The sequence below is a fragment of the Salvelinus alpinus genome, chromosome 9 (genome assembly GCF_045679555.1).
Source record: "Salvelinus alpinus chromosome 9, SLU_Salpinus.1, whole genome shotgun sequence".
In the NCBI taxonomy this organism is placed as follows: domain Eukaryota; kingdom Metazoa; phylum Chordata; class Actinopteri; order Salmoniformes; family Salmonidae; genus Salvelinus; species Salvelinus alpinus.
In genome coordinates, this window is record NC_092094.1 from 41,083,582 (window position 1) to 41,110,576 (window position 26,995).

Consider the following 26,995-nt stretch of genomic DNA (forward strand, 5'->3'; position numbering starts at 1 on the left):
TTAAGCATAACCTTCTCATCTTTAATATTAATAATGTACAGTTAGAGAGAACAGATGATAATAAAATGAAGAACAGAATAAAGCTGAAGAGTGTAGATATATAAAAAAACAATAACAAAAACAACTGCTAAAGTTATGGCTACCTTCAACACTATTAGATAGGGGAGTGGTTAAAGAATGATTTAGGAGAAGTTTGTCTCAGACCTTAGCTAAAATGAGCCTTTAAGACTTCTCAGACCATGGACTAACTTCTGACTATTACAACTCAGAGACCTGCAACAAGAGACTGGTCCTGAGAAAGTATACAGTTGGCATATAGTTATATTGTGTGTGTGAGTGTGGCTTGTGAAGGCAGTGTAGGTCAGAGGTTGTCTTCTGGGATTTGTGTTCAGTTGTGAAGTATATAACAATTTACAGTCAATTCCATTATGTATGTGAACCAGAAGAAAATGACAGGGGTTTTATGTGTGTTGTATTTATCTGTGCATTTTCTGTGTCCCTTTTGCATGTCTTCAAGTGCATCTTTTAAGATTCTAGAGGTTTGTAAAATCAAGACTACACTAAAATAATAATTGTTGAACCGCTTAATGATCCTACTGGATTCAAGGGATAGTTGTCCAACCATACATACATAATATATTAAAATAAAACTTGACGGACCTCAGAGAGGTAAGGGTTTAGAGGTGTCACACAATGTGTCTCAGTGTCAGAGTCTCACCGTGCGTTTGGGACAAACCCATGCATTTAGAGCTCTCGGTACAGTCTTCAGAACAGGGGACGAGACAGAGAGAGGGGACAAGGGATAGATAGGGCTTTAGGTTTAGGGCTTTGACAAAATCCATCACTTCACAATATAAGACATTGCCATAATCACGGTTATCATTGTTTTAGACACCCATATGATTTGTGTAACATTATCTATATAATTAGGGACATAATTATCTGCTTCAGTATCCAGAGAATGTTATGACACTGACAATGTTACTGTTTATACTGTTAAATATGTCTTCTATTAGTAAAATAGAAGACACAAACACATGGTTTACAGTTGTACACACACAGGCACGTGCACACACACACACACACAAGTACACACACATTTAAGATAGGTCACCACCTTTCCTGAACCTGGCTTTTTCATCTCGACTTGGCTTTTCAGTGTCATAATTCCAAACAATTATTTTCCTGTTTCTTGTACACTCCCACCTGACTCGAACCCTTAATAATCACCTACAAGTGTGTGTTTAACATGCACATGTCCCAGGAGTTCAGGGAATGTCCGAGTGTATGTAATTGTGTTTACACATGTCACAATGGAGTGTGCTTGTGAATGGTCTTGAGCTGCCTCTGCTGGAAGAAACAGGTGAGCTAGCTAGACTAGAGAACAGATTGTAGTACACTAGTATAAAGGATGGCTATGCATGGTGCCTGCCATGTGTAAAACTCCAAAAGATCAGAGGGACATAATTTCCTCCTTGTCAAGAATAGAAATAAAAGGTTTTGGCAGACCCCCAAAAGAGGGACGTGGCTGTGTGTGTGTATAGTGGTGTATGAGTGTGACATTGGGTTGTGTTGTTGTATGTACTGAATTAGAATGAGATGCATGTGTGAGGTCCATGTATGACATGTACTGCATGTAAGAGAGGTTGGGATGGAATGTCTAAATAGTACAATATGGTCAGCTAGCCCACTTTAGAATGTGCAAGCGTGAACACCCTCTTAGCCCTGAGCTAAGTGCAGTGTGAACGCGGTTTATTTGCGTGTGTGTGTGTGTGTGTATGGTTTGAGGGTCATAGATTGTGTGAGCATCAAAAGGGATGTAAAAACGAGTTTGCACTATTTAATTGGAGGAATAGGTTCAACTTAAAATATTTTTCCTTTCTTTTTGTTCTTTTCCATGGTCCTGTAAAAAGAGAAAAAGGGAATTATTTAATATTTCAAAATTGCATTTCATTGAGAGAAATAGACAAAACATACTATATGCTTGTCTGAGAGAATAAGAGCAAGGACGATTAAATATGTCAGACACTCACTTAGAAGCATCAAGTTTCTGCTGCTCCAGTATACGTTGCTGTGCCTCCCAGTTGCACCTTTCCTCCTCATGGTGGCGCCTCTTCTCCTCCAGTTCCTTATACTGAACCTCCAAGTTCTTTTTCATCTGCTCGTGGCGTCGCTCCAGCTGAGAAGGGAGGCAAATGTGTTACTTGTGAATAAAACAGACAGATACACACATCCAAATTGACTGAGGCTCTCTACCTCTCCTGTCCTTATGTCTCCCAATTGGTGTACACACATACACACACCTCAGCCTCAGAGTCCTTCAGTTTCTGTTTCTTCTCCTTGACCTTCATCTCAAACACCTGCTCCATCTCTGTTTCCATCTTCTTCATCTTCATGACATGTTCCCTCCGCTCCTCCTCCATCTGGGCCAGGGGGCTCCTACAGGTCAAAGGTGAGGGACCAAACATCAAGAATCACTAACAGTGACCAGTGATTAACGAAGCACATCCCAACCAATACAGTCTGGTCACTGTCACTTAATGACATTATGACTCAAGCATCAGGTTAATCTATGAAATAAGCTTTACAGCAAATTTTAGATTCTTTCTCAGCCTGTCTGTCTGATTACTATTGAACATATCAGATCTATGGTATTTCCTCTGATGATTAAGGTCTCTCTCCTACCTGGTCATTTGGTTCTTGGTCTTGCTGGTGTCCACTCCTCCATTGCAGGTTACGGCAGCAAGCTTTTTGCTGCGGTAGTTCTCATAGTGAACGTTGTTGGTCACATCCTTCAGATCTTGCATATGGGTCCTACAGGAGAGAATTGGGGAAGTTGGGTCTCAAATAATTATATCACTATAAATACCGTGGTATAATCACTGACAATAATGGATGAATAAAAGGATTGACATGCATCCTCTGTCTCTCACCTGATCAGCATGTTCCGTAAGACAGTGAAGTCACAGTGCTCCCCGTTCTCCACTAAAACAGGAAGAGAGAGAGAGATGTCAGAGACCCACAGAGATTGATCTCATCACATAGCCATCAATCATTGGGTACTGGTAGAATACACACCAGTTCCCAGAATTCCCGGTAACATTACAAAGGCTCTCGGATCAAAGGGACAATTTCTACTCACGGAGCCAGAAATCACTGGGTCGCTCAGCTAGTCTAGTGTACATTCCTATTACAGGTAATTACCTGATGAGACTGGTAGGTCGTCAAACACACAGACACAGTCAACACACAAAGTCATTGGCCAAAAGGACCCGTGCTCAGACAGTCAGACTGTAAACAAGAATGTGTCTGCTCAGTGAACACACAGACATGGTTAAAACTATCACTAAGACAGAGACACATTTCACTGGACCACTGCTCAAACACACACATTCAGTAGTATACAGTACATAGAGTAGTCAACAGACAGACAGACATGTCACGGACCAGACAGACCACTGCTCTAAGACATATATTTCAGCTGATTAAACACACACGGTTAAAAGATCACATGGGATTCTGGAAAAGGACCGCAGAGACACTGCTGCTGCTGCTGAGGATGTGGATTCCTCCTCTTTCCTGATCAAAACATGGCTCCTTTACTACATAGCTCCTCTCCCCAGGCCCCACCTTATCTGGGGCTAAGCCTAACGTGCATCACGCTGTCAGCTATGGATCTCAGGAAGAGGACGAGGAGGAGGACACCTTACCCGTGAGGTGCATGCATAGAGCCCCTTGCTGTCACCTACCTGAGTGACTTCTGACGGGAGGGAGGAGAGGGTACACAGGAACCCAGGTCCTGCCCAGGTGACCCCTGTAACCCGTGTCTGTCCACCCTGACTGTCTACTGAACGAGGGGTTACATGAGGGGAGATGAGGGTTGGCAGGGCAGGCCAGCCTCAGTGATGGGACGGGAGTGGAAGAGGGTTTGGTTGAGGTGGGGTCACAGGGTCATAGGGACACAACAAAGCATGGTTGTAGCTCTAATGGAAAGACACACCCTCGGCCAATTGGCTGAAAACTCCTGATGTACGCTGGACTGACTGGTTGTTGCTTGCTCACTGTTGTTTTCAGTGCTCTGCCGTTAAAACAGAGCAATACTGAGAGCAAGATCACTGCTATCGCATGGGGTCAGCTGCCCATCAGGAGTTTTAAGCCCGAGTGCTTTAGCTACTAATGGTCGTTAGATTATGATACCTGCATGGAGGTTTCCATTGAATGAGCCAAGAACAGGGAAAAATGTCTTATCCCATGACAAAGACCTTATTGTAAAATGGTCTATGAATCAATATGCAACGGAGTATGTGTGATGGACCCCCTGTGGGAACTACAGGGAGGGAGTGTCAGCAAACAGCATCACGGTGCAAGGATTTAGAGCAACAGAGTGTATATACATAAGTGACTGTTCGTAGATAATGCATGCAAAATATGTATACATTCACATACTATGTATACAATAAGTTTGTGCAAATGTAACTCTTAACAGTTCTACAGTTGAGTGTTGACGAGTGGCCAAATGATGACTAAAACGAATAAAGGTAGATCATGCAGTTCTGGAAAAGGTATGACTTAATATAAAAAGGTATACTTCAGGATTTTGGCAATGAGGCCCCTTATCTAGCGTGTTAGTCGATACCCATAGACTTCCAGCCATTGTGCTAACGCTAGTTAGCATTGGCTCACGAAACTACCTCTAAATTCCTTCATACTGGACACAGACGCATAAAAATGGTATCCACAAGCTCATCTGACTCTGGGGAAGTAGATAAAGGGCCTCATTACCCAAATCCCAAAGTATCCCTTTAAGATAATCAGGTACTTATTAACATGAGTTAGATGGTGATGTTGCTCTATTCTAGGAGAAGCGTTAGCACTGAACAGCCTATAGGTTTTTAAATTAGTACGAGCTCCACTTTGACCATCAACCTAATGTCGCAGCAACAAAAAGTGAAGAGGGGAGGAAGGCCTGAGGGAGAGGGGTATCAAATGTGAGAGATGGTTTTGTTTACCAAAAATGCCCTCTGTCAGTCATGGAAAAGAATAGACAGAAAGAAAAAAGAGAAAAGAAAGAATGAAAAAGTGAAAGACTGATACGGTCAACCACTGATACGGTCAACGGTCAAACACAGAGCAACACTTGAAAATGAAAAAAATGTATTTCAGGGAACTTAAAGTAAAAGAAAATCAAGTGGAGAACAACAACAACGATTCATTGTGGCCAATGGTGAAAAAAGGGGTGACAAGGTCTCTCTCTCTGAGGTCCCTGGGGTGGTACAGTACAGTGTTCACTGCCAGAGAGACCATGATACCCTAGTAGAAGAACCCTGTCCCCCTTTTCCAGAATCCCTGTCAGAAACACTCTCTGGGGGAGGGGGGGGGGGGATTTCCTGGGAGGCCATGCAGTTTGCCTACACTAGGTCTCCACACGTCCGTGCTTCATCCACTTGCATGGCACAGTGAGTGACATTAATAAATAACATTCTCCAGAACAACAACAACCCACAGACAATACCATGCCACTGTTTCATCTCAGACAGAGAACAGAGAACCCAGCCAGGCCCATACTGAACCTACCTTCTGCCACGCCCCAGGGGTACTGACGACCTCTGACCTTCTTGCCGTTCACTTCAATCACCACGTTGCTGCCAACCACTGCCAGAGGCATCCGCTCCTGCCACACAGGGAGACAGAGGGAGAAGTGACAGTTAATCAGTGAGCCTGTACAGTATCAACAACCTATTAGATAACCAAACTGACAGGGACAAAACAAAATGGCAGATAGGGACTAGTGTGGACTGATACCAATGACCGCATCAGTCTCTCTCACTCTCATTGGACACTACCTTGATCTTCCGGATGAGCTTGCTGTCCTCATCGTCCTCGGCGTCAGGAAACTCATAGATCCTGATCTTGTGTTCTTGGATTTCCTTCATGATCTGAGTTGAAGGTAAAAATGACATGAGTAATTGCCATACACATGTTGTGTTTGTGCGAACACAAATAATGAACACACACACACCTGTTTCTTGAACAGCTGGCATTCTTCAGGTGTCAGAGTGTCTGCCTTGGCGATGAGAGGGATCACGTTGACCTTGTCATGGAGACGCTTCATGAACTCAATGTCCAGGGGCTTCAGCCTTCAACGCATTTTACACAGTTAAAAAACATGTTCTGAGGCTCTGTTGTTGCACAGTCAAAACAGATACAGTCAGTCAGACAAACACAGGCAGGCAGGAAAGGCTGACTTATGCTTTGATGTGACACAGTCCTGAATAATTCTCTGTAGTTAGTACTTGTTCTGCTCAAACTGCCGCAGTGCATTATGCCACCAGTGGCAAGAAAACACTGGAGGAACCAAAGAAACACTGTCTTATTTACACTTCATAACCCAAAGTATGTGGACACATCGTCGAACATCTCATTCCAAAATCATGGGCATTAATATGGAGTTGGTCCCCCCTTTGCTGTTATAACAGCATCCACTCTTCTGGGAAGGCTTTCCACTAGATATTGGAACATTGCTGCGGGGGCTTGCTTCCATTCAGCCACAAGAGCATTAGTGAGGTCGGGCGATTATGCCTGGCTCACAGTCGGCGTTCCAATTCATCCCAAAGGTGTTCAATGGGCTTGAGGTCAGGGCTCTGTGCAGGCCCGTCAAGTTCTTCCCCAAATTGTTGCCACAAAGTTGGAAGCACAGATTCGTCTAGAATGTCATTGTATGCTGTAGCATTAACATGTCCCTAAGGGGCCTAGTCCGAACCATGAAAAACAGCCTCAGACAATTATTCCTCCTCCACCAAACTTTACAGTTGGCACTATGCATCATGGCAGGTAGAGTTCTCCAGGCATCCGCCAAACACAGATTCGCCCATCGGACTGCCAGATGGTGAAGCGTGATTCATCACTCCAGAGAACGTGTTTCCACTGCTCCAGAGTCCAATGGAGGCGAGCTTTACACCACTCCAGCTGACGCTTGGCATTGTGCATGGGGATCTTAGGCTTGTGTGTGGCCACTCGGCCATGGAAACCCATTTCATGAAGCTCCAGACGAACAGTTATTTTGCTGACGTTGCTTCCAGAGGCAGTTTGAAACTTGTAGTGAGTGTTGCAAACGAGGGGAGATTATTTTTACACGCTACGCACTTCATCGGTCCCGTTCTGTGAGCTTGTGTGGCCTAACACTTTGCGGCTGAGCGGTTGTTGCTCTTAAAACTTTCCACTTCACAATAACATCACTTAAAGTCGACCGGGGCAGCTCAGCAGGGCAGAAATTTGACGAACTGACTTGTTGGAAAGGTGGCATCTTATGACGGTGCCACATTGAAAGTTACTGAGCTCTTCAGTAAGACCAATGTTTGTCTATGGAGATCGCATGGCTGTGTGCTCGATTTTTACACACCTGTCAGCAACGGGTGTGGCTGAAATAGCCGAATCCCCTAATTTGAAGGGTTGTCCACATACTTTTGTATATATAGTGTATTTTTCTTTCTTTTCTTTTTTCCAGTCAGTGACCACTACTAATTATGTCATGGTGGGATCATGAGGGATTCTATTTGTTATTCTCTCTGTGATGTTCTCACTCTGGCTGATGAGGGAGTAGGTGGACAAAGGGGCTCTTCTTCTCTGTGGCCTGAGAGAGTGAGTTCTGTCCAGGGACTGGAGGGGAGAGCTGGAGGGGGAAAAGCAGTAAGGGTGATGGGGGGTGGTGGGGAGGGCTGTGGATTCCAGGAATATACAGATACAGAGCAACAGACCCGCTGTTACAGGTCACAGGAGTAAAGGGGGCATATGAAGTGTGGGGAGAGCAACAGGGACAGACCTGGCAGAGGATGTTCTGAATTTGTTTCCACATTAGCAGAGGCAAGGACTGACAGGATTTCTGATCTCTTAATGCATTACCTTGTGTCGGTCTAACAACGGACATTTTCATGATCTTATATAATGTCACAACCACGTCAGTGTCCATAGTCCTCCTTATATGGCTGCATATAATTACAGCAACCATTTGACTGGTTAAAATATGTAGGATTGGATAGATCCTAACACAAAAAGTGGGCCTAGCTGATTTGCTACGGAGGCTATCTACGGAGGCATTTTTCTAAGCTGAAAATAAAGCATCCCATTCCCAGGGATTCTGAGCTCAGGGGCTCCTCAGTGAGCTGCCTCCTCCTGATTGGCTGGCTCAGTGATGGTGAGAGCGCTTCCATCTCATTCTCTGTCTAGTGGGTGTTATGCAACCTTGTAGGTCACAACATTGGCAGCCTACATCTCTCTCGGTCTTGCTTCCCACTCACATATGTGAACTCACGCATGCGCCTACACTCCACTCATACATTCATGTTCACGTTCGGGCTCACATACATAGGCAAGCAGAGATAATCGATAAAGGCACACACACACACACACACACACACACACAAGCATAACGTCATGACTTCTATAACACAGAGTTAATGCACATGGAAATACATGGCCACTCTTAACTCAGAAGCAGCATAGAGAACACTTTATAATTACAGTACACATATGGTATAACAACATTTCTTATAATCTAAAATGTGTTTCAGCTCATACGAGTCCCTTTATCAGACAAGGAAAGGTGGGTAGCATAGGCTTCAAATATTTAGCCATCAATGAGTATATACTATACATCCTATGACATCAATGTAGTACTGGTACATGATCACAAAAGGACTGTTCCCCCAAGGTCTGTCAGTACTCACCCGTGGCCAGAGGGGGCGATGAAGTACAGGCAGCAGTGAACTCTGTTGTCTGGCATCAGTCGTCGGTTCACCCTGGACTCTGCATTCAGGAAGTCCTCACACTTACTGTCAATGAAGTTAATGACAGGCTGCCAGCTGAGAGGGGGGGGGGATGAGAGAGAGGTGAGAAAGAGAGAGAGAGGAAAAATAGGATTTACCTCTACATTTAGGCTATCATTGACGCAGAGAGAATATTGCATATAGTCACACTCCCACACAACAAACAAACTCCACCATATCTTTCATACATGCTCACATTCACTCCCCAATACTCACCAGTTACTATTGTCCACTGCATCTCCAAACCCTGGCGTATCGACGATGGTGAGAGTGAGCTGGACACCCCCTTCCTTCACCAGAACCTTGGACTGCTCCACCTGCAAAACAGCAACACAGTGGCTCTAAGACATAACTCCATAGCTCCCATTTCATCTCTCAGCTCCCCCATACACTACGGCTCATCTATAGCTTAATCATGTTAGTCCTGGGAAACAAATGGCAGCTGTGACAGTGATATGGTGCTGGTAGATTTTTCACGGTTTAGGAGACAAATGCATAATTAGCTTCCCGCTGCGGTTTGTTTCAGTTGCTCTCTGTTCGGCTGCTGCATACTTTCACAAGGGTAGTTATTTTGGGTTGACCTCTTTCAGTCTCTCTAAACACGCAGAAACACATTCTTTGCAAAACACTTTAGTTTAGATGCACATTATTTTCTAGCAGGGCATATATCAAGCACTCAAAATACTTTCGGAAGAGAGTGTGTGTGTGTGTGTGTGTGTGTGTGTGTGTGTGTGTGTGTGTGTGCCTGCATATCTGCTTTTAAATCCATTTCAGTGAAAGAGAAACAAAAAAAACAAAAAATGTGCACCCATCAATTGAGTGAAATCTGAGTAGACAGAATGTGACCATTTGACAGACATAAGAGATTGTTCTGGAATATAAATACTCTTCCCCCTGTCTCTCCTCCTCAGCAGACAGCTGCACACAGCACACTGGGCCCAAGTCTACCCCTCTACATTTACACTGTGGCTTTGGCCAACCCCAACAGCTCCATTTCTAAACATTGGACGCACTCTTCAATGGAGGATCAAACACATCAGCAGGAACCACGGGGACCCCAGAGTCACAACCAGGAATCTTAGGCCTTCACAAATCTGAAAAACAACTTACGTCGGTCTACATTCAAAATGAAGTCACACGCTTTCTTACGAACAAGCTAATTTCTTGAAAACAGCTCTGCAAAAGTGTGGTTCTAATTCAGGAAATGATGACTCACAATGGTTACTAACTCCCACCTCAGTGTGATGGCGACAAAACCCAAATATAGCAGCCAAAAACCGCCCTGGTGTGTGTGCCTTTGCATATACATCACAAAGACAGAAAGCCGAGGCCCAGGATGCCTCCGGGATGTGTCACGATCGTCAATGGGAGAGAGAGAGGACCAAGGCGCAGCGTGTGGAAAATACATCTTCTCTTTATTAGAAGAAGGACAACGAAACAAAACAACAAACAGATGAACGTGAAGCTATCAAAGACTAAGTGCAAACATGCAACATAGACACAGACAATTACCCATAAAACCCCAATGCCTATGACTGCCTTAAATATGGCTCTCAATCAGAGACAATGAACCACAGCTGCCTCTAATTGAGAACCAATCTAGGCAGCCATAGACATAACTAGACAACTACACTAGACACTACAAAAACACATACATTCCCCATGTCACACCCTGACCTAACTAAAAAACATAAAGAAAACAAAGAATACTAAGGCCAGGGAGTGACATGATGGGAGTCTTGTGTTTGGTGGGAAAGTCACCACTGGGTGTTGTTTCATGGGAACATTCCTAACCTCCTACTGACCCCTTCAGGCCCCAAGAGGAACCAGAGCCCCCGAGTCCAACTCCCCCTCTTCTTGTCCCCATCCTAAAGAGAGGCCACATAAATCTCCCCAAACACCCTTAACTAAAAAAAACTAAAATGTGCACCCATCAATTGAGTGAACAACCCCCCCCCCCACCCAGCCTCTTCATCTGTCCCTCTTCTGTTTATCAAGGACATATAAGGACAAAACACTGTGGGCTCTATCTCTGGCTGCTGGTGCTCTGGGCGCGCTGCCTGTGGCCTGGCCGCTGTGACCATCCAGTGGTTATTGGGTTTGTTTGTATTGGCCTGAGAGCTGTGTGCTCTTTGGCCTTTGCTTGTGTTGCACTTCCACATTTGGAGGAAGGGGGAGGGGGTGTAGGCTACCTGCACAGTCTTCTTGATCCGTAGGGATGGGCCAGGGTAATCCTTGGAGTACAGGTCAGTCAGGAAGAGGGAGTTGATGAGCGTGGATTTCCCCAATCCAGACTCACCTATGGGAGGAGATCTGACGTCAGTAACATCATTGTCACAATGTGGAATTCAGCATATAGCTTCAGCATATTATCTGGCTTTTATCTGGCTATGCAGTATGCATACACCAAAATAACTCATGCATACACATACCCTGCAGTGGCATAGTCACAGTCAAGGGTTTGAAGATCATTTCTGTCCCGGATAATTGCAGCAGAGGAAATAAAAGCTGATTCATTGTCTCATTGGGAAAGGCCAAAAGCCTAACTGCCAGAAAGTAAGCTTTAAGTCCGAGTGAATAAAACATTTCTTCTCTCCCCTTCTCTCCCTCACTAATCGTTCTTACCCTCTCTTCCCACCCTGACATTAGAATCACTCAGTATGTTGTTAGTTTGACTATATGATCTTATTAGTCTACAGAGGATAAAACACACACACAGCTTCCATCTCCCACTGCTTCCAACTGTCCTGGCCAGTTGTCAAATCCTCAGATTCCAGACAGTGTGTCTCTTAACCTTGACCTCTCACACAGACCCTCTCTTTGAGGTGTAGACGCTGGGCAGCTCACCTCTGGCTGACAAACAGCACTAGGTCACAGGTTCCCCCCTGCCCCCTTCAAAACACACTGTTTAAGCAGGAGATAAGACACACCAAACCCACACACTGTCTGCTGGGTACACCTGTCAGCACCGGGCCTGTGCTGGAGGAGGTCACCCAAACCAGGAGGGGGAGAGGATAGAGGGGCAGGCACCTCCTACGCTACTCTGGGGGAATAGGTGGAGGGCAACAGAGGGTCAGGGGCATGTATCTAAAGCAGAGCAGACAGAGTGCCTGCAGATTACATTACTGGAGCTTGATAGCAGTTATGAAGGCATTTTAATGGAAGCCAGTCATACACATCATCTTCCCGCCCCTCTCTGTGGCCCTGAAACCTGGCACTAGGATCTCCTGTTTCTCTCTGCCTCTCATGCATGCAAAATGGATCTACAAGTCCCAGATAGAGAGAGGCCCTGTTCTGAGTCTGGCTCCTGCGACACTAATCTGCGTTTCGGTTTGAAATAGACAATGGGAAGGACAGAATTAGGATCAGAGTTCACTGGATTAGGGGGAAAAAACAGGACACTTTAAATAACTATCTTGCAGAAATGCAATATGAACTCTATTGTAATCCTGGTATAAAATATAGCCGAAAAACTTTTATCTCTGGTCCCTAGACTAGAGCCTCCTCGTCCTTTGTTAGTTTGAGGGTGACTGCTGATGTTGGCTAGAAAAACAAATGAAGGGAAATGTATAACTAAACACGTGGACGAGAAAGGACATCAATCACAACGTGATAACAGTCCATATATCTATTATCCTTTATACAGTAGGCCCATTATTACCACAAAGAACCAGACCCATTTTAGGTGACTCAAGGTCACCTTACCTACCATCTAAAATCCAACCCCCAGCGCATCTTCTCTCCATCCTCCTCCTGCTGCGGTCCTGGATCAATTACACCCCCTGCCCCCTCTTTCTCACCAAACACTCCACCTCAGCTGCACAACAGACCAGCCAGAACACAGGGCACTAACCAAATACCATAGAGCTGCTCCAAAGAGGATGAAAGCCAAATTACGGCTAATGTCCTGCGCAGTGTACTCCACTTATAACAACCACTGACCTTGGAGTTCATGGTAACTCATCGTGGTCAAAATCACAGGACAGCAACAGTCGACATACAACATACAGTTAGTTATGATGGTGGCCGTTCTGTGGTGCAAACTAGCCGACAGTTTCGCCAATGATAGTCTCTCTGCAGTAGTTACCCCACCCCCGGAGGGCAAGTCCAACCCAATTAGCCTTCCTCTCAGTTTTAATTAAATATTGGTCCGCATGATCTCTGGAAACGCACTCTCCATAAATAGACCCTGTCCCTGACGACCCAAAGCTGCATGGATGGATGGCTGGCTGAGTGACCCGCCCCATACTTCCCCTCTTTCATAATGGGAACATTGTGAGGGGGACAGAGAGGGAGAGACCAAGAGGCAGGTGAAGAGAAAACAACTGACAGGGAGGGAATGGAAGTACAGTAACTGCAGTTGAGAGCGAGACAGATTGACAGGGGTATGGGGACAGACACACAGGACATGTTTCCCAGGAGATTCCTAACATTCCGGGCTTTTATCTCTCCTCCCTCTTCCTGTCAACATACTAATGCCCAACCAAAAATGAGCCCTGGGGTAGCAGCTGGCCCCAGACATCCTGACAGGCCCCTTTTACACTCCCCTGCTTAGCCCAGCCACACCAGACCCCTTGCTCCTCTCCTCATCACCCCACATAAAGGGGCTCCTGGTGCTTCTGGTCTGTACGCCTGTAACTCTTTTCCACTGACAAACACAGAGCTCTCCTCCCCTAACTAACAGACATGTGGGCCTGAATCACAGAGTGTGAAATGAGACATCTGGTCTACATGCACTAATGTCTATATGAGGAGAGAGAGAGGGGGAAGGAAGAGGAGAGAGAGAGAGGGGAAGGGAGGAGAGAGAGTGTGTGTGTGTGAGGAGAGAGGAAATGTGAGAAGGGATGTGTAAGTGGGTCAGATAAGCTCTATCAATCAGGAGATGGGATGGCTGCAGTAGGGTCAAAGGTCATCTGATAAAGATCTGCAACTCACACACAAACATACCTCAACTACTATACGGCGGAAGATAAAGAGGATGATATACCAGAAATATGAGATACTGTGGTAGGCTTACAGATGGACTAGCTACTCCACTGTCTATTATAAGATCTGGTCTGTATAGTCAATGTGAGTCAGTTTCCCAAGATGTTTGTGAGAGAGAGCGGGTAATCTATAGAAGATTCCCTTTGAACCCCTGAGTCTAAACAGAAACTGACAGAATCAGCACGAGTGAGGTCATACAGGACATGTGCACACTGCATTATACAGCAGCAGCAGCTCCCCCCACACAGAGTCACTCACACACCCTGAAGCAGTCCAACTGATCTCACACAAACACACACAAAGGCGCTCCTGCTGTGTCTAATAAGTCATTGTGAAATAAATTTCCTTTTCTTAGTGGCTCATCTTGATGCAATGTGATGACATTTCCTTCACCTGGAAAATATGTGTCTGAAAACATCCTTTCTTTTCGTGGTTCTACGCTGTTGAGGTAACGCTATCTTTTTAGTCAGTGAACAAGAGTCAGTAGATGACAGGAAGAAGACGAACCAGAGGAAACCAATAGGTGAAAATAAACTGCCATAGAATAGAGCAGGGATCATCAACTAGATTCAGCCACCGGATGATTTCTCCTTGAGCGGAAGGTCGGGGGGCCAGAACATAATTACTAATCATTTGTAGCCTGCAAATTGACCGCAAGAAGCACAAACAGATATAATATTTGACTAAAACAGAATAAATTCAAACCTTGCTTATATGCAATCACGTCTCTCTTTTGCACTGGAATACTCAAGAACAGATTCCCAAAACTAAAATTACTTGGAGCTGATTTCCTGGTGTTTTTACAGTCTTTTATGTCTAACAATAAAACCAAAATGTACTCCAAAAACTTGAGGGGCCAAATAAAGACACCCGTGGTTCGCCAGTTGGGAAATCCTGGAGCAGGGATGGGACAGTGGTAGGGGAGTATGAATGGTAGGTAGGGCTGCAAGATATGGGCAACAAATGTAATTGCAATTTTTTTGACCAAATATTGCGATTGGACTTGCGATATAAACTGAGCGTACAAAACATTAGGAACATGACAAACTGACCAGGTGAAAGCTATTATCCCCTGATTCAGAGGGGTTGGGTTAAATGCAGAAGACACATTTCAGTTGAAGGCATTCAGTTGTACAACTGACGAGGTATCCCCCCCTTTAAATAATGATTTTTAAGCCTTGAGACAATTAAGACATGGATTGTGTATGTGTGCCATTCAGAGGGTGAATGGGCAAGACAAAAGACTGAAGTGCCTTTGAACGGGGTATGGTAGAAGGCTAAACAGTTTCCTGTGTGTATAAAGAATGGGTCACCACCCAAAGAACATCCAGCCAACTTGAAACAACTGTGGAAAGCATTGGAGTCAACAAAGGCCAGCATCCCTGTTGAACACTTGACACCTTGTAGAGTCCATGCCTTGACAAATTGAGGCTGTTCTGAGGGCAAAAGGGGGTGCAAGTCAATATTAGGAAGTTGTTCTTAATGTTTTCTACACTCTGTGTAGATTAAAACACTTGGGTGAACTGAATCATAGAATGAGAAGAAGCAAAGCATTTGACCGAACAGAACAAGCTTATAGTGAATCTAACAGATGAGGAACTGCACTGCTTGAGGGCTCCCGAGTGGCGCAGCGGTCGAAGGCACTGCATCTCAGTGCAAGAGGTGTCACTACAGTCCCTGGTTCAAATCCAGGCCATATCACATCTGGCTGTGATTGGGAGTCCAATAGGGTGGTGCACAATTGGCCCAGCGTCATCCAGGTTCGGCCGGTTTAGGCCGTCATTGTAAATAATAATTTGTTCGTAACTGACTTGCCTAGTTAAATAAAGGTTCAATTTGAGTGACCGGGCGGGGCTTGGTGTGTGTGGGGAAGGAGTTGCAAGAGGAGAGAAGGAGAGAGACGACAAACGGAGTCAACTCTAAAAACAGACGTCACATGTGGCTGAGTGGCATTTCAAAATATTCCATGCAATATGGACCTCTTGCGATATGGATATTGCACGTGTCAATATTGAGATTTCGATGTGAATTCTATTAATTGTATTAACAGCATGGCTGACAGAAGAGAACAGAGACTGGGATCTACTATTGGCACTGACTGTGATAAAAGAGAAGCTCAAGCTCCAAGTGTTGTAAATTCTTAAGTCTTGTGAGGTGAATTGTAACAGTAGTCTATTTAGCCTCTACTTTGTTCCTATAGTATATCATGGATTTGGACGACCTGCTTTGTAGAGCAGCCCGGCTCGCTCCAATCTTTCCCAAGTTCAGTACAGAAATTCTGCCAGCTGGCCAAAAGGCCAGGAAACAGGTTTTTTCCATTCCAGAATTTTGGAGGGAAAAAATTGTCCCAAGCCAAAGTCCTGTGGCGTCAGTCTCACAGAGTGACATTGGAACAGTGGAGACACTTCCAAGTGACCGGGCTCTAACAGGCGAGCGGATTCCCAAAAAGAGCCCCAGTCTGTCAAAACAGTGAACCCAGCTGGCTTCCATTACAGGCCAATCTTCTCACGACTACAGCTACAGCTCGCTCTACTGGCCCTGAGCCTGGGAGTGCATTCTCTAACACTTTCTACAACTCTCACAGAGAGAGGGTGCCTGCCTGTCTGTCTGTCTGTCTGTCTGTCAGAGCTGGAATGAATGAGATTGCTCCAGAAGTCTTAACCTTTTTATGAGTGTCTGGTAGAGTTTCACAATAGTAGTGTCTTAAAGTGTAAAAGTTATAATGCGAAAGTTATACTGTGTGAGTGTGTGTCTGTGTGAGTGTCTCATCTTTGTGTTCGAGGCACTGTTGTGTTTGTTCTCTCTTCCACACTTGTTGTTTAGCTCAGCTGGGGTATGCAGTGGTTGGAGATACAAGGAAAGAAAGGCCCATATGTAACAAGGCTGAAATCCAATCCTGTTGACATTGAATTCTGCCACTCTCCCTCTGGCACATGCAGCCCTATCACAGTGTTACTTTACCAAACAGGAAACCCAAACCAGAGGGAGATATTCTGTATGTGGGACATGTCATGCTGGTTGGCTGTGAGAGAAAGAAAGAGAGAGAGTGTGTGTGTGTGTGTGTCAAAAGGAAGTGCAAGAGTGCACAGTTGGCATACATAAGACAAAAACCAAAATATCCACTCTTGATTCCCATGGAAGGCAGCCCTTACATCAGTGAAGTATGATCAATACTGTATTTCCTCACATCAATCGCCTCATGCAGATTAACAATTCAATAAACATGTGATTGTGGTCTGTGAATGTGTGCTTGTGCATGTATAACCAACCAGCTCTCACAGTCTCACTGAAGAATCAGAAGTTTGTCCATTAACGTCAAATTTCGAAGGTTACGTCTAGGCAGGTTAAGTTATATACATCAAAAACAAGTGCCTAGCACTGGGATAGAACACACGACCCGAAGAACAGTCCACAAAGCAAAACACAAGCCTACATGATTCTAATAGCATTCACCGTTGCCTCTAGTGGCCGGTTTTGAAGTAATCTCCTGACGTCCTGTTTTTCTGGACGGATGTCTACTTTCGCAGTGGATCTTGAGCGACTTGGCTGGTATAACCAATTACTCCTCCACTCTCATCTCCAGATTCCATTCCAAGTTCATTGGAATTCTGTGGTTCAATAATTCTTAAATGCACTCAGTTTACCAATTCACAGAGCTAGAGTTAAAAAAGTTATGAACAAATTCACTGAAATTTTGTGTGACATTTTTACTTAAATTCCATGCAGAGAAATAGGAAACACACATTGATCCATACAATGCATTCAAACCAAATATGGAACCTCAAATGACATGCTTCATGTTCCTTTTTCACAGACAGACAGACTCACAAGCAGACACATATAGACAAACAAAAATTAACCCGACCAGGGAGACCCACACATAAAAAGAGAAGCGGACAAAGTGACTCACCAACAACCATTAGTGTGAACTCAAAGCCCCTCTTCACTGACTTCCTGTACACCTGGTTGGGGAGGTTGGCGAACCCCACATACCCCTCCAGATTCCTCTGCTGGAAGAAAACACACACAGAGTTACTCTGGAATCTCCTTGGGTGAGAAAAGCACTTTGTGTACACAGACACACAGAGAGACAAAGAGCTGGTTTTAGAGGCCATTATTAGTATTTCTCTGGCCTGGAGTGACAAAGCACCTTTGAAAGAGTGGGGTAAAACGGGAACAGGGTTACGGGTTTGAGGTGAGTAAAATTACAACAACAAAAAATAGGTACAAAAGGAGAAGGGGGTAAGGTAGTCTAACTGATCCTCCTGTGTTTATTTACGAGTCGTATCATATCCATCATATCCATCATCTGAGAGACGTCGTCATGGAGACAGTGGATCTCACACCAGATGACAGCCAACGCGTTCCCAAGTTGTGTGTTCTCCTTCTCTTGAGTACCGCATTTCTCCATGCCGCCCTCTGCCTACTCTAATCTCATCCTCTCTCTCTCCCAGCGCGTTGTCACTCACGCTACATAAGGCAAACACAATTGATCACTGCTCGCCCCTGTTCACAGGACCTCTCATGCGTGTCCCAATGGACAACACAGGGGTAGAAAAGGGAGAGGGGCCACACTAGTCACTCCCACACAACAGCCCAGTCAGACACTGTCTACCATCCTGAAAACGTGTCCTCTAACTCTTATAGTAACAAGGAGAGTCAGGAGACACACAACAGGGCTGCTTTGGGAGCAAACACATTGTTGTGGTATGTCGGAGGTGTACAGGCAATTGCCCTCAATGCTTCCATTTGAGGAAAGGAGTTAGTGGAGTATTAACCCAAAAACCTCTACGACAATCTTTGTGTGTATCCTTTCCACATCTCAAGCTTTATTAACCCCACATCGATCAGAAGCTGGTAGATTTGAGGGGGTTTAAGCCTTAACCCTGATTGAATATGTAATAACAATTGTGTTATTGTTATAGGCTATGTGATAACAAATGTGTTATTACACATACAATGATGAATCAAATCCTAAGACTCCTTGCCCCCAAACCGTTTTTTGACAACAACACCAAGGGGCAGATGGGAATCCTTCCTCACCATCCCCTTCTGTATTTTAACAGATTCAGTGTTACAGCGCAATCACTGTGCTAGAAAAAATAATTATAACAGGTCAATGGAGAAAATCAGGGCACATCCTGTCAAAGAGAATTGGCTTATAAAACCAGATAATCCGTAGTAGCAGGGACAAAAACACCTAGGCTATATTGACCATCAAATAGGCTCTATAGCAAAGCCCATATCCATCTCTGCCTACCTACAGTGGCAAGAAAAAGTATGTGAACCCTTTGGAATTACCTGGATTTCTGCATAAAATGGTTATCAAATTTGATCTGATCTTCATCTAAGTCACAACAGACAAACAGTGTGCTTAAACTAATAACACACAAATTGTAGTTTTCTTGTCTATATTGAATAGATCATTTAAACATTCACAGTGTAGGTTGGGAAAAGTATGTGAACCCCAAGGTTAATGACTTCTCCAAAAGCTAATTGGAGTCAGAAGTCAGCTAACCTGGAGTCCAATCAATGAGATGAGATATGTTGGTTAGAGCTGCCTTGCCCTATAAAATACTCACAAAATTTGAGTTTGCTATTCACAAGAAACATTGCCTGACGTGAACCATTCCTCAAACAAAAGAGATCTCAGAAGAGATTAAGAATTGTTGACTTGCATAAAGCTGGAAAGGGTTACAAAAGTCTCTCTAAAAGCCTTGATGTTCATCAGTCCACGGTAAAACAAATGGTCTATAAATGGAGAAAGTTCAGCACTGTTGCTACTCTCCCTAGGAGTGGCCATCCTGCAAAGATGACTGCAAGAGCAGTGCAGAATGCTCAATGAGGTTAAGAAGAATCCTAGAATCAGCTGAAGACTGACAGAAATCTCAGGAACATGCCAACGTCTGTTGGCGAGTCTACGATACGTAAAACACTGAACAAGAATGTTGTTCATGGGAGGACACCACGGAAGAAGCCACTGCTGTCCAAAAAAACATTGCTGCACGTCTGAAGTTGGCAAAGGAGCACCTATATGTTCCACAGCACTACTGGAAAAAAAATTGTGGACAGATGAAACTACAGTTGAGTTGTTTGGAAGGAACACACAACAATATGTGTGGAGAAAAAATGCACAACACACCAACATCAAATCCTCATCCCAACTGTAAAACCTCATCCCAACAGTTTTGTAAAGAGGAATGGTCCAAAATTCCTCCTGACCGTTGTGCAGATCTGATAACCAAATGTTTTCTGTAGTTGCGTGAGGTTATCGCTGCCAAAGGAGGGTCAACCAGTTATTAAATCCAAGGGTTCACATACTTTTCCCACCCTGCAGTGTGAATGTTTACACGGTGTGTTCAATAAAGACATGACATGAAAACGTGTAATTGTTTGTGTGTTATTAGTTTAAGCAGACTGTTTGTTTATTGTTGTGAACTAGATGAAGATCAGATCAAATTTTATGACCAATTTATGCAGAAATCCAGGTATTTCCAAAGGATTCACATACTTTTTCTTACCACTGTATAGCATGTTCCTTCAGGGAAAATGGAACATTCATGTAATCAGGTCTGTGCATCAGCATGTGACAGTGGTGTAATCACCCACAGCACCCTACACCTAAATGATGCGATCTGTATCGATTGTGGCAATTAGGGTTGCACATTTTGGGGAATATTCAGAGGTGGAAACTTTTCGTGGGAATCAATGGGAATATATGGGAATTAACAGGAATATATGTGTAACGGCAGTCTAAGTCGTCCTCCTCCTCAGACGAGGAGAGGCGAGAAGGATCGGAGGACCAATGTACAGCGTGGTAAGTTTCCATGATTTAATAACATGAAAACTAGACAAAATACAAAACAACAAACGTACTAACCGCCACAGTCCCATGTGGCACAAACACTGACACAGGAGACAACCACCCACAAAATCCCCAACACAAAACAAGCCACCTATATATGATTCTCAATCAGGGACAACGATTGACAGCTGCCTCTGATTGAGAACCATATTAGGCCGAACACAGAAACAGACAAACTAGACACACAACATAGAATGCCCACCCAGCTCACGTCCTGACCAACACTAAAACAAGCAAAACACATAAGAACTATGGTCAGGACGTGACAATATGCAAATGAATACTAATACCATTTAAATATAGATGTTTTTTGCATTGGTTATATTTACCATATCATATGGAGACAGAAACATAAACCTTTTACCTTATCATAAGTAGACATAATTGCAAACGATTAAATCGCTCCAATAGAAAAAACATATATACAGTTGAAGTCAGACGTTTACATACACTTAGGTTGGAATCATTAAAACTTGTTTTTCAACCACTCCACAAATGTCTTGTTAACAAACTATAGTTGTGACAAGTCGGTTAGGACATTTACTTTGTGCATGACACAAGTCATTTTCACAACAATTGTTTACAGACAGATTATTTCACTGTATCACAATTCCAGTGGGTCAGAAGTTTACATACACCAAGTTGACTGTGCCTTTAAGCAGCTTGGAAAATTCCAGAAAATTATGTCATGGCTTTAGAAGATTCTGATAGGCGAATTGACATCATTTGAGTCAATTGGAGGTGTACCTGTGGATGTATTTCAAGGCCTACCTTCAAACTCAGTGCCTCTTTGCTTGACATCATGGGAAAATCAAAAGAAATCAGCCAATTCCTCATTTTAACAAATGTAGACCTCCACAAGTCTGGTTCATCCTTGGGACCAATTTCCAAACGCCTGAAGGTAACACGTTCATCTGTACAAACAATAGTAGTAGTAGTAAGTATAAACACCATGGGACCATTTGAGTCAATTGGAGGTGTACCTGTGGATGTATTTCAAGGCCTACCTTCAAACTCAGTGCCTCTTTGCTTGACATCATGGGAAAATCAAAAGAAATCAGACAAGACCTCAGAAAAAAATCCTTGGGAGCAATTTCCTTCATCCTTGGGAGCAATTTCCAAATGCCTGAAGGTACCACGTTCATCTGTACAAACAATAGTACGCAAGTATAAACACCATGGGACCATGCAGCCGTCATACCGCTCAGGAAGGAGACGCGTTCTGTCTCCTAGAGATGAACGTACTATGGTGCGAAAAGTGCAAATCAATCCCAGAACAAGAGCAAAGGACCTTGTGAAGATGCTGGAGGAAACAGGTACAAAAGTATCTATATCCACAGTAAAACGAGTCCTATATCGACATAACCTGAAAGGCCGCTCAGCAAGGAAGAAGCCACTGCTCCAAATCCGCTATAAAAAAGCCAGACTACGGTTTGCAACTGCACATGGGGACAAAGATTGTACTTTTTGGAGAAATGTCCTCTGGTCTGATGAAACAATAATAGTACTGTTTGGCCATAATGACCATCATTGTGTTTGGAGGAAAAAGGGGGACGCTTGCAAGCCGAAGAACACCATCCCAACCGTGAAGCACGGGGGTGGCAGCATCATGTTGTGGGGGGTGCTTTGCTGCAGGAGGGACTGGTGTACTTCACAAAATAGATGGCATCATGAGGAAAGAAAATTATGTGGATATATTGAAGCAACATCTCAAGGAAGGAAGTTAAAGTTTAGTCACAAATGGGTCTTCCAAATGGACAATGACCACAAGCATACATCCAAAGTTGTAGCAAAATGTGATGAAAGAAATAAACGCTGAAATAAATCATTCTCTCTACTATTATTCTGACATTTCACATTCTTAAAATAAAGTGGTGATTCTAACTGACCTAAGACAGGGAATTTTTACTAGGATTAAATGTCAGGAATTGTGAAAAACTGAGTTTAAATGTATTTGGCTAAGGTTTATGTAAACTTCCGACTTCAACTGTAATTGTTACGAATTTAACTTTAATTAAATGAGTTGACTCTTCACATGGGAAATTTCATTGAACAACAAAAGAAAGGGAATATTGAATGACCCATCGCATATCCCAAAAATATTTTCAACATTCATCTGTAAAATGATAGTCTAGAAACTAAAGCATTGGTTGTCTTCCTCTCGGGCTTTCATGTCTTGAACATCAGACTGAGGCCTCATCTTCACTGTCACTTTCCAACCTTATTGAGGATGGCTCGTCGTCAGGCTCAAAAAGCCTCAAATTTGCCCGGATGGCCATACATTTTTCGACCCTTGTGTTGGTCAGCTTGTTGCGTGCTTTGGTGTGTGTGTTCCCAAACAAGGACCAGTTGCGCTTTGAGGAGGCTGATGTTGGTGGGATTTGGAGGATGGAGGCAACAGGGGAAAGAGCCTCAGATCCACAAATTCCCTTCTATCATGTGGCTGATGAGATATGTTGGCACGACTGCCATATTACATTTCCATCCCAAAGCCCTTGCTTGGAAGTGTACTTTGCCAGACTGCCAATAACCTTGCCCTCCTCCAGGCCAAAGTGGCGAGACACGGTAGTGATGACACCATAGGCCTTGTTGATCTCTGCAACAGACAGGATGCTCTTGCCAGCATACTTGGGGTCCACATGTACGCTGCAGCATTTTTATGGGCTTCAGGCAGAAGTCTTCACGCTTTTTGATGTATTTCAGAACTGCAGTTTCCTCTGCTTGGAGCAACAGTGAAGTGGGCAGGGCAGTACGGATTTATTCTCTTACATCTGCAAGCAGTCTGAACATCAGACAGGATGGCATTTTCCCCCTCAATCCGTGCAATGGCTACTGATATAGGTTTCAGGCTGCTTACCACCCTCTCCCAAATACATCATCCATGAGGATCCTCTTGATGGGGCTGTCCATGTCGGCAGACTGATATGGCCATTTCTTGGAGAGACTCCTTCCCCTCCAGGAGACTGTCAAAAATGATGACAACACCACCCCAATGGGTGTTGCTGGGCAGCTTCAATGTGGTGCTCTTATTCTTCTCACTTTGCTTGGTGAGGTAGATTGCTGCTATAACTTGATGGCCCTTCACATACCTAACCATTTCCTTGGCTCTCTTGTAGAGTGTATCCATTGTTTTCAGTGTCATGATGTCTGTGAGGAGCAGATTCAATGCATGAGCAGCACAGCCAATGGGTGTGATGTGAGGGTAGGACACCTTCACTTTAGACCAAGCAGCCTTCATGTTTGCAGCATTGTCTGTCACTCTCTTGTAGAATACTGGTTGAGGGGTGGAGATGAGGTAGTTAATTATTCCTTGCCCATGAACATTCAACCACCCATCAGAGATGATTGCAATACAGTCTGCTTTCTCTATGATTTGCTTGACCTTCACTTGAACTCTGTTGAACTCAACATCCAGCAAATTAGTAGATAAAGCATGTCTGGTTGGAGGGGTGGCTAGGCGAAGAACATTCAGAAATCTCTTCTTATACACATTGCCTGTGAGCATCAGAGGTGAACCAGTTGCATACACAGCTCGAGCAAGACATTCATCAGCATTTCTCTGACTAAGTTCCTCCATTGAGTCAAAAAACATTTTTATTCGAGGACCATGAGCTGTTGCTATTGATAAGGTGTCTGATTCATCATTTTCACCTCGAATAGAAGTAGAGGGACTTTTGTCAGAGGTTGCTTGTTGTGAGTGCTGAGGGAACGTTATGCACTTGGCCAGATGATTCTGCATCTTTGTTGCATTCTTCACATATGATTTGGCACAGTATTTGCAAATGTACACAGCTTTTCCTTCTACATTAGCTGCAGTGAAATGTCTTCACACATCAGATAGTGCCCGTGGCATTTTCCTGTAAAGAAAATAGTAAAAAAACAAAAACAATTCCATGTACAGATAAATAGTTAAGCAGTTAGATTAATCAACTCCTTTGTTAGATACACGTTTTAAAATGAAACATGTATGGAAACAGGTGAATTAACACTCCTCCGTTAGCAGGCTCAAGCAAGCTAAAACCCACTTGGTAGCAAAAACTAACTAGCAGAAATTCTTAACAAGTTAGAAATTATTTAAACACACTTTGCTGTAGGCTACCATTTACTAGTTAACAAAAATCACACATGTCATACAAAATATATTCACCCCACCCAGTATTGTAATAAAAACTTACCAGAAAGCATTTAGTCCTCGGCTCAGACAGTGTAGTGGTGTGGGCTCAATAGCATCTCATTAGTGAGCAAGATCTTGAGAATCAGCTGCACATATGATGGAAGAATGCACTGTGCATGCAGAGGGTTGCAATTCCATTGAATTGGGGATAGTTTAACCAAAATATGCCACAATACCTAAAATTGCCTTATGTGTATCCCACAAAAAAAAGGTTCACTGTTATAAGCTTACTTTTTTGATGAATTTAAGCAACATTCCCGGGCTTAACTTCTCGTATAAATTTTCCGGGAAAGTTTCTGACCCGTTGCAACCCTAGTGGCAATCAAGAGTTTTTCAATTTACACACGTACATTATTGGTGGAAAATAACAGGTCCAAGCAAAAGGTCACATACATAAAGGGTTCATGACCGTCAATCCAATATTGATATCTTGCTGTTGTTTACAGTTCACTATGTGTACAGGCACATAGTGATTTTAAATGGCCCCAAAGCAATTTCCATACTCCCTCCCTACCCATGCTGGGTTATATAACTTTGCTGTGATGTAATCTCAGCTCTCTCATCACCTGGGGTTAACACGTAACAGACGGTAGAAGCTAGAATTATTGGGGACCTTTTGAAGAGGGACTGACGTAGGTATAAATACATGTGTATGAGACAGAAAGAGAGAGAGAGAATGAGAAGAGAGAGATCCGAGGACTGTGAATAAAGATGTGTGTGGTGCAGAATGAAAAGCACACCAGGGTTAGCTGGATGACAGCAACTGCGTTCGGATTCTCTGTTAGCCAATGCAAATGTGTCAAGTGATCACGTTTTTCTGCATTCTAATACAATAATGAACTGAATATGTTCAATCAATATTTGACTAAGACCACCTTTTATAGCCTAGGCCTATAATGACATTATCAAAGACTACATAATAGCCTTCATCACGGGCGCAAATAAAAAAAATAGCCTAGGCATGGAAACAACAAAATGAATGGAAACATCATCTTATAAATTCCCTTGTGGATTCTCAAACGCGCATAAGTATGCATGTCCATTCCTCCCCACGACCGGGCGCGGAACCTTTCTCTTCTTGTCAATTATAAGCGAAAATGGATTCGAATAAACCCGTACTCTGGCCGAGAGCTATATGGAATAGGAATAGTCTATATGAAATCAGCATTTTCGGTCACATTCCTCTTTCTCTTATAGTATTGCCATGGACCATAATGGAGTTCTAACGTGGAGACAACGTCGGTTGCATAAAGTCATTGGTTTCAATTCATTCATGGAAATTTTTAAATCCAGTTCACACGAGACAGAGTATCAACATTGATTTAATGTGATCAGATTAACACTTACTGCAATGCTGGCAACTGTAGATTCTGGTCGTTCGATCATTGTAGTACTAATGTGACACCACCCACCCAGTAGCCGAAGAAATCAGGCATACAAAAAAATAAGAAAACTACGAAACAAAAGCGTTAGAGACGCTTCTTTCAAAAAGACACGTCCTATTCAGGCAATTTAACGTTTTTATATAGCAACAGACCCCTAATGCCTCTAAATGGGCCCAAAATAATGAAATTGGGTAAGTGGTATCGACATACCACTAGTCAAAGCATCATGAACAGCAGAAGGGATTTTTTCCCCAAGCTACAAATCTCAAAAGGCGATTGTGTCCTCCTTTGGAACTGCATGCCTATTGGCTAAAGACATCTAAAATTGTGATGTCAGACAAGATCCGACAGCCTACCGAATTCTATTGGTTCTAAAGGTGAACTGTCGGCATTGTGGCCAGCGGAGCCTTTTACCTTGAATCTTTTACGAATGCCTTGGACGTACAAACCAAAAATGCGCAGTTGGATTTGTATATTTCACAGGTCAAGTATCGCATACATGTGTGCTTCTTCTTAGGATTCTCAACAGGATGATCAAGAAATAGAAACATACATTAATTCATCCCACATTGTCTTTTGACATCCGCCGTACACGGTCTAGTTGCGCTCTCTTGTGGCTGTGCAATTGAAGTAGCTGAATTAGGCCTATTAGCTATGTTCTGTTAGAATGCACATTTGGTGATTGTAAAATTGTTATTTTGGCCCACGCACATTTTTGCATTTTTGGAACGTCACACACACAAACACACACACACACACGAAG

At 43.6% G+C, this 26,995-nt stretch overlaps 1 protein-coding gene across 4 annotated transcripts; it reads right to left on the reverse strand.

The window, feature by feature from the left end:
• LOC139530080 (septin-7-like) lies at positions 1 to 26,519 on the reverse strand. 4 transcript variants are annotated; one of them, XM_071326155.1, is made up of 13 exons: positions 26,195 to 26,519; positions 17,719 to 17,818; positions 11,015 to 11,121; positions 9,039 to 9,139; positions 8,724 to 8,858; positions 6,020 to 6,137; positions 5,844 to 5,936; positions 5,575 to 5,671; positions 2,934 to 2,985; positions 2,686 to 2,814; positions 2,304 to 2,439; positions 2,034 to 2,179; positions 1 to 1,903 (listed from the first exon to the last, which is right to left on the reverse strand). In XM_071326155.1, the coding sequence occupies exons 1-13, from the start codon at positions 26,231 to 26,233 to the stop codon at positions 1,864 to 1,866; spliced, it is 1,293 nt and encodes a 430-aa protein (XP_071182256.1). In that variant the 5' UTR covers positions 26,234 to 26,519; the 3' UTR covers positions 1 to 1,863. The 4 variants fall into 4 exon arrangements, with proteins under 4 accessions (XP_071182256.1, XP_071182257.1, XP_071182255.1 ...); XM_071326156.1 differs by having other exon boundaries at positions 17,719 to 17,815; positions 26,195 to 26,502; XM_071326154.1 differs by lacking the exon at positions 26,195 to 26,519 and adding an exon at positions 18,088 to 18,266 and having other exon boundaries at positions 17,719 to 17,815.
• Between the last annotated feature and the right edge of the window lie 476 nt (positions 26,520 to 26,995).